Source organism: Acyrthosiphon pisum, chromosome A2, assembly GCF_005508785.2.
Source record: "Acyrthosiphon pisum isolate AL4f chromosome A2, pea_aphid_22Mar2018_4r6ur, whole genome shotgun sequence".
In the NCBI taxonomy this organism is placed as follows: domain Eukaryota; kingdom Metazoa; phylum Arthropoda; class Insecta; order Hemiptera; family Aphididae; genus Acyrthosiphon; species Acyrthosiphon pisum.
This window is the reverse complement of record NC_042495.1, coordinates 63991153-64000261: the sequence shown is the minus strand read 5'-3', so window position 1 is coordinate 64000261 and position 9109 is coordinate 63991153. Positions and strand designations below refer to the sequence as shown.

Sequence of the window (9109 nt, the reverse complement as noted above, 5' to 3'; positions counted from 1 at the left end):
TTTTTATTAACATTAAAAGTAAGTAAGATAGGTAAATTCTGATTTCACTAAAATTTTAAAAGCATGTAAACATTTATAAATATTTTGTTACAAGTCAACTCTAATGTTCTTGAATTGGATTTTACGTTGAATTTTCATAGTTGTTACAAGTCACCTAAAAATTGAGGTGACTTGTAACACGTGTTTTTTATTTTTTTTTTAAGCGAGTTTTTATCAAAAATCTAAATTGAAGGTTCTATTCTATTCATTAGACATATGCGGAAATAAATATAATTTTTGTAGCCCAGTGCGATTTTTTTTAAGCTCATAATACTAAGAAGTAAGTCAAAATCGTTTCAAGTCACCTCGATTGACGGTATAAAAATTTGTAGAAAATTAATTAAAGTATAAATTAAAATATGTAGTGTTATAAACTATGTATTAACCAAGATTGAAATATCCGATTATTTCACCATGGTATTAATTAGGTCTTATTTTGTATAAGTGTGGTCAGAATCAATATGAATGTAGGGAGTTTGGTCATTTCCTTTTAAATCGGCGATTATTTGATTTCTAATTGTTAATGTAGGTTTATTTAATCTTTGTTCTTCTGGTCCTTGTACTCTTTGTTTTTTGATGGAATAAAACCGTAACTGTTTTTCTGCATTTTTGTTAACAGGTTCCTGATTTTCTACATTTTTTATTAAATTATTTTCTCCTTCATACAATATGCCTAAACCTGTTTCAATAGAAGCGTTGATTTTTGTTAGCTGCTGGGAACTTAATATGCTTGCTTGGGACATAAACATGTTGTAGAATTCATAAAGTTTGTTACCAATGGATTCTGTGGATACAGAAGACAGTTGTTGTGTGATTGGAATTTTCATACATACTTCATCAGTTAGGTATTAAGGGATTACATACATCAGTTCTTGGAATCACTACTTCATTGTCAACCATATTAATGTTTACAGCATGTATATACTTGCACATATTATTTTTTATTGTGTAATCGTAACACGTACAAGAAAACAAATGAATACAGACTTTACACGCAACACATATAATTTTACATGAACATGGTTCATGTTTCTTAACCAGGTAATTTTGATCTAAAGTTTCAGATGTTACAGACCAAGTGATTTATGATACTTGATGAATTCCAGAAATATTAATCTGAGCAGCAGCATGATGACGACTATTAATAGCATTTACGTAGTGATTAACTTTTCCACCATTGCACAGTTTTATTAGTCGTTCAAAGTTTTTATCGCGTAATGATTTAAGTAAAACCCAGAGTAACACATCTAGGCGTTGATTTTTCTTCCCCTTTAAGTATACATGTTTTAAAGTTTTATAGAAAGCTTCTAATACCATATTTGTATTAAGCATTACTTGATGTCGATAGCAAGCTGCCCATAACTTTTTCCGATGTACATAATATGTACGCTCAAAGTATGTTTTAAAATTATGCAATGCAGGTTCCTCTTCTAATTTACAAAGAAAAGAAGTTAAAAGTTCTTCAAACTGAGTTTCATTTGGTTCTTCAAGTAATACACGAAGAGTTTTATAAACGTAAGCTTTTACATTTTGAGAACCAGAATTTTTTTTTAGATTCTTGCGCCAGTTATTGTCAATATGCCACTTACACAACAAACGATGTTGAGGAATAGGCCACATTATGTTAATCCATGCGTTCCAAAATACTGGCGCATCATCACTCATGAATACATTTGGAGTAAGGCAGCCCATTACCTCCTTAATTTTTGAAAAGAAAACTTTCATATGTACTTCGTCAATTTTTGTGCTTATACAAAATGCAGCAGGGTATCCTTCTCCAAATTCATCAATCACTACAATTGTAGTTAAATTAAAATTGTATTGATTGGTACCATGTGTAGAATCAGTACACAATTTCCCATTACTAAATTTATGCAAAACAGCTTTTTGAGTTTCAGTGAGTATTATTAACATAAAACCAATAATATGAATAACCATTGATTGTTGATACAATCTTGGTCTACAGATGCTTTGGAACACCAAAAAAAGCACATTCACCGTCAAAGCTCTTGTAATTGAACATTTTCTTGGCATTTAAAAAAAATTCTATTAGTAATAAGTTGTCTATGTACCTATACTCGTATGACTTGCCTATTGTGTAAATGTGCAAGGTAAAGTGAAATATCATAATTAATCAAATTTTAATACCTACTGGCTTCTTGTGTAATGCGTGTTACTTGTGTTGTCATGATGTTGGAACAAGATTTATGTTACGATTATTTTTAGATTTATAATAAGTAGAGATCGGATTTATATGCACAAAAATACCGCAAAATATGCTTCTAAAAATGCTCTAATATGCTACAAAATATGCACTTAAAATTGAATCGAAAACATTTTATTTAAAATTATGTAAAAAATAAGTATTAAGTAATTAAGTAATATAAGGGTTTTAATAGTATAAAAAAGTATATTTTTGTCATCTTCACTAAGTTCTTCACCATTTAACGTCATTTATCTTAAATCTATAAAATATTAGCCCTGATTGGCTTCCGTCGAACACTTGAACTCTATTATAGGAACAAAAAATTTATTTATATTGATATTATAATAATATATACATATATAATATATATGCATATGTATATTTATGTATATCATCTTTTTTTGGCATATTATCGATATTATGTGGCTGTGAACGTGAAAATACGACGAAAAACAAATATATGTGCTATAAATAATAATATGCACTATAAACCTGCTAATATGCATTAAATATGTATTTAATAGGTAAAAACGTTGAAATATGCAAAATATGCAAAATACAGTTCGTGTTATTTTAATAAGAATGATCTAAATCGGAGACAATTCTCATCAGATTTCAAAAAGCTTATTCCAATACGTATATGCATTTGCATATAAATCCGGTCCCTAATAATAAGTAACCGTATGTATCACAGCTAGTGATAGTAGTTCATTGTATTCACCACCAGGGTTCATCACAGTCCGTTAATTTCCCCCACTCTAAAATGTCCGTAACAAAAACGGGCCGCACTCGTGTCAACCGATTGCCATACAGTGTTTCCAGGTAGCAGGTAGCAATTTTTACAACAATATAGCAAAAAGGGAATGCGGGTAAGTTAGAACAGTATACTTGGAATACAGGGAACTTTCAGATTTTAGTAATATAGTAATTTTTTTAGCCATTTTTGTCACAATAAACAAAAAATAATCTTTTATCACTTATCAGTTAACTTAATCAGTAATAAATCACCAAATATCCAAGTTCCATCATAAAATGGTATTATCATCCATTGGGTACTACTATTTATTACAGGGGGCCGATTTTGGTAACGCATGTTGGTCGTATTGAGCGTAGTGATAACGATAAACGATTACGCTCAAAACTTTTCTAGTCGTTTCCAGCGTAATCGACGTAGTCACTAGTCACGTCGATCACGCGTTAGTAGAATCGCTCCCTTGATAATCATGAGTGGTTCAGAGTGTTCAGACACGTCAGAGCCTTCAACGCCAAAAAAAACTCGTGCCATCAGAAATGAACTATCAAAGTCTGAAAAAAGGGACAAACAGGAAATTGTTTCGACAATAATGGTTGTAGGCCAGGCAAAGAAGAAAAAATGGCGGAAAAAAATCCCAACCAAGATTTTTTTTTTTTAAAAGTTTTAATAAAATATGCCCTATAACATACTAAAAGTCCCCATTAATCGGACTGGAGCTTTTTTTTTTATAAGCTCACGAAAGTTTAAAAATATGAGCTTTTTTGAATATCTCAAAAAATATTACAAATATCAAAAAAAGTTTCAAATAAAAGTTATTTATTAGACAATTTACAAAAAAAAAGTTCTCTTATATTTTTGCATTTAAACAAATATTTGGCAAGATATATTTGTATAAAAATTGATAGTTAAAAAACTATTAATACATTTCTCTCTCTTTCTGTGTTAAATTTTTTTTACACTGTATTAAATATATTTATATGTTCTACAAACTAAAGGTGAACGATTCAATTATAATAACATAACAAAACATACTACTAATAAAAATAGTAAATAAGCTAGAGAATAGGTAATTGGTCAGTAACGAATTCACGATGTACCTACATACTTTTATCTGAAATTCTGTACGGCACGTCATAAACTCATAGTATTTATAAGCGATAAGAAACTAGTTTTGTGCCAAATAATATTGTTATATTGTAATCTATTCTGACAATAGTTTCCCGTCATATATGGATGGTACTGATGGCAGTAGTGTACGTATCGTAGTCGTAACGAGTCAGTTGACAATTTTAACGTCTTGTGCGATTTAGTGAATATTACGTTGTTTCAACATTATTAGTTCAATTTTTTATTTTAAAATTATAATATTATAAAAAATGTCATTAATAAAGTGTTATATTTGTAAGAAGACTCAAGGTAACTTTGTTGAAGTTAAACAAAAGGGTTTAATAAGTCTCGTCAAAGCTAGTCAAATGCGTGATGACAATAAGTTTAATAATGTCAGTGGCACGATAATGGTACATATTGAATGTAGAAAATCGTACACGCGTAAAAGTAGCATCGTGGGTGACTTAAAACAAGCTAGTGCTTCAACTGCATCTAATAAGTCAGCGCCTCCTACACCTATCAAAAATAAAGTACGGTCATCTCATCAGTCGCTTCAACTAAAATGTAAGTGTCTTTTTTGCTTAGAAATTATACCAGACAATTTTTCGGATATTCAAAAGAAAAAGCCTGTTGAGAATAGACAAATTGTATGTACAGTAACTACTTTAAACGTAGGCCATTCTATAGTTGCACAAGCAAAAAAACGAAATGATGTATGGGGTAAAGAGGTTGAAAAACGTTTAGCTAATGTCATTGATGTTGTAGCAGCTGATGTTATTTATCACAATCACTGTTTTGTTAATTTTTTCAAATCAACCTCCAGTGGAAATTTAAAAAGAGGTAGGCCGCAAAATGAGAGTATTATGATAGTTATGGACAAAATATACTCTATTTTAGAAAACAGTGAGGAATGTCAATTTTCGATTGAAAATGATATATTGTCTTGTATTGATTATGAATATGTGCCCGATGTCAAAACTATTCGTGCGAAATTGCTCGAAAAATATGGTGAAAATATCGTTATAAGTTCTGCCAACAAAAAAACCACAACTGTATGTTTTAGAGGCACAAGTCAAAATATTTTGACTAAACACTGGTATGAAAATCGAAAAGTAAACAAAGAGGAAGAGAGACAAAGAATCGTTGAGGCAGCAGCAATAATTATTCGGGAAGACATTCGCTCGCAGATAAATGATACAAGTTCTTACCCAGCACCAGTGGCGTATTTAGGAATTTCAGGATAGGGGCAACACATATTTGCCGCCCCCCCCCCCAGTAAAAAAAAAATATTGTTACTAATTGTTATTATTTATTAAAACCTCTTTTAACTGCTAGGTATACAATATAAATACAAAATTTAAAACTTTTTCTTCCTTGATTCAGAAGTAGCAAAATCATTAATTATTTTTTCAAAATCTAATGAAGTGGTTATTTCAGCTTCAATTGCTAATACAGCTAAGGCCGAGCAGCGGTCTTGTGCCATTGTAGACCTTAAATAGTTTTTTATTCTTTTTAGTGTGGAAAAAGAACGCTCTGCACTACAATTTGTAGATGGTGTACACAAAAAAATACGTAAAGCTACTTCAACATAAGGATAAACACTAGTAATATCATGTTCTCTTATAAACTGTAACATCTGTGTTGTTGTAAGCTTAACTTCAATGTTTTTCATATGACCTTGAAATTGTACACACTCATTTGCAAAACATGTTGCTAAATCATTTGAGTAAGTTTTCTGCAATACTTCAGCATCTTCTCTTACTTTTTCTGGAGTAATTTCATGTAACTTAAAAAAGAAAAAAAACTTTTTCACCAATTCATCATAAGCAAGTTTCCTTCTTTTCAATTCATTTGATAGCTTGTCAAGTATTACATAATAAGTGTTTATAATCAAATATTCTCTTTCAGAAAATAATACTTCATTATCATTGTTTTCATCAATATGTATTTTCCTTTTTCTTTTCCGTTTGTTATGGTCATTGTAATCCTTTATTCCAGATTTTGTTATGGCAATGTCTTCTAATATTTTGAAAGAATTTTCATTTCTTAAAGATTCAACATAATGGATTAAGGATTGATATAGTTCAACAACTGTAATTAAATCTATATCAACAGACTGTAGCTTCTTACTAGTTTTATTTACACGATCTAAAATGTTTGTCCAAAAAATTGTCATAAATACTGTTTCAAGGCGGTTGAGTTTCTTAAGTAAGCCAACAGCTTCACATTTTGTTGAAGGCTTTTCATTTCTATTATTTGAAATTTTATGTAACGCATGTACTATATTATTCCAATTTTTTGATAAGGAATGACAAGCATCATCACGGGCAGACCAACGGGTTGCTGAAAGACATTTTACGGTTCCTTCTAATTCAGACCATCTATGTGTGGAAGCTGTAAAAAAGTTATATATATTTTGAATAATATCGAAAAATTCGCAAGCTTCACGACAGGCACTGGCTGCACATGTCCCAACTAAATTCAAGGAATGAGCAGCACAGGGAACAAAATGGGCTAATGGATTTATTTCTTTAATTCTGGCTTGTAAGCCACTATATGCACCAGCCATATTACTAGCATTATCATAAGATTGTGCACGTAAAAATACTGGATCAAGATCATAAAGAGATAATGTAGTCATAACTTCATCAGTAAGTTCTTCAGATTTATGTCCACTATTAGGCAAAAAGCACATAAACCGTTCAATAGGTGTTCCGTTATCTTTAACATACCGCACAACAAATGATAGCTGATCAACATGCGATACATCTGGCGTTGAATCCACTATTATTGAGAAGTATTTTGCTTTTTGAATTTCTTCAACAATAACTGTAAGAACCTGATCAGCCATTACAGTTATGAACTGTTCAAATATATTAAACGATAAATAGGATGTAAAGCCTTTTCCTTTGTTGCCAAATTGTTCTATATGTGTAGCTAGAAATGGGTCAAATAAAGCAATTAGCTCCAAGGACATTAAAAAATTACCATTTTGATTACAACCAAATTTATCAGTTTTGCCTCTAAATGCTAATCCTCTAGATGACAGTGTCTTAACTACAGCAACCACTCTCTTTAACACATTTTTCCAGTAGTTTTTTTCTCCTTCTATTTGTAATATTAAAGCACTATCAATTCTTTGAGCTACTTTTCCTCTATCTTTCATAGTTAATACATTAGTTTTGTGAGTTTGAGAATTTTCATGTGAAGAAATTCTTTTCTCTGCATGTTTCCAATCAGAAAACCCTACAGTTGCAAACACAGATGTCGAACCGAATAATTTACATGGAGCACAGAATACTGACCCAGTACTTTCAGAATACACTAAGTAATTTCTCTTAACTTTTTCACCATTAAGAAGGATCATATAAAATAATTTTGATGAGCAGTATCGGTAGTGTATTTTAAGAACTCCACGAATAACATTTTTACTTGTTCTTTTCGATTTGGTGAAGTCAATAGTTTCAATATTTTGAGATATTCCATTGACCGATATGTAATTTCTTGTTGTATCATCAACACACCAGTATGCTGGATCATTACTTAAAAAAATATATAATTTAAATCAATTGTAATGATAGAAATATTTAATTTAAAAAAATATATACTATACCTGGGTGATATCAAATTTCTAGTAATATTGTCAACATAATTGTCATTCAAATCAACAGAACAATGTTTTTCATTCAAATCAACAGTATCTATATCATTAGTTTCAATAATATTATTTCTTTCATTCAAATCAACAGAACAATGTTTTTCATTTAAATCAACAGTATCTATATCATTAATTTCAATAATGTTATTTCTTTCATTCAAATCAACAGAATCAACAGAGCAATGATTTTCATTTAAACCATCAGTATCAATATCATTAGTTTCAATAATGTTATTTCTTTCATTCAAATCAACAGAATCAACAGAGCAATGATTTTCATTTAAATCAACAGAATCAATATCATTAGTTTCAATAATTTTATTTATTCCATAATCTGAAAAAAATAGTATTCATGTTGTTAAATTGTATAGGTAGGTATAGTGACATAGGTATATTTATATTTACTAGTATTTTAATTTACATAATATTCAGACCATAGGTTAACTTATAAGTATAATTATTATGTGAATAAAATATAATAACTCATAATGATGATTGTATTTACATGTATTTAAATAGATAGGTAATTTTCAATTACCTACCTTTTACTAGTCGGTTGGCCAAAATTACTAATTTAAAACTGTAATATTACATTCAACATGACTTACGAGTGAAAAAATATAGTAAATAAAATAGTAAATCTTTCAAAATAAATGTGTGACGACGGACGGATAGTTTGTTTGAATTTTGAAGAAAAATAATTTGCATAAAAGTACCTATTTGATTTTCAAACACAAATTCAAAATATATCAAAGACTGTATTTCAAATACTTAATTCAAAAAGTACTTAAAAGTACTATAAAAGCGTTTAAATACATTTACTCAAATACATTAAAAGACTGATATATAAATAATAAATATATAATATAGGTATAATATAATATAATATATTATAATATAGGTATCCAGCAATATTTAGCAATAGTTTAATTATTATTAAAATATACAGTGTACATACCTAGCTAAAGAGTATAGATAATAAGACAATTTATTATTATGTGTTTAAAATTTAAATAATAATTTGTATTCATATTTGTCATTTGATAACTAATAATTCAATTTGCTATTTGGATAGCTTAAAAACATTTTTTTTTTTTTTTAAAGGGTAACTTTTGAAAATGAATATTGCATGCAAGAATATTAGGCAAACAAAATCAAAAATTAATTAAAAATATTTGGCAGCCAGTTTGGTATTAAAAATATTTATAGTTATTACCTAGTTACTAGTTACCTCTTACCTACTGGTTTAACGAAGTACTAAATACTAAGTAGTAAGTACTAACCGAGGATAGCGTTTGATTGCGTAATTGGACTCTGTGAAGCTTGTGAAAAAAACTTGTTTATT

The 9109-nt window shown here is 29.3% G+C and overlaps 1 protein-coding gene across 1 annotated transcript; it reads right to left on the bottom strand.

Annotated features, from left to right (window-relative positions):
* Nucleotides 1–5463: 5463 nt before the first annotated feature.
* On the bottom strand, nucleotides 5464–8068 carry LOC100158852 (zinc finger MYM-type protein 1-like). The gene is made up of 3 exons (XM_029489967.1): nucleotides 8055–8068; nucleotides 7720–8001; nucleotides 5464–7648 (listed from the first exon to the last, which is right to left on the bottom strand). The coding sequence occupies exons 1-3, from the start codon at nucleotides 8066–8068 to the stop codon at nucleotides 5464–5466; spliced, it is 2481 nt and encodes an 826-aa protein (XP_029345827.1).
* Nucleotides 8069–9109: the final 1041 nt, after the last annotated feature.

Excerpts from the sequence above, each read along its gene's own strand:
- LOC100158852 (XM_029489967.1), bottom strand. Across the intron at positions 7,649-7,719 it reads AGAAATTTGATATCACCCAG|TAATGATCCAGCATACTGGT; the intron begins GTATAGTATATA and ends TATTTTTTTAAG.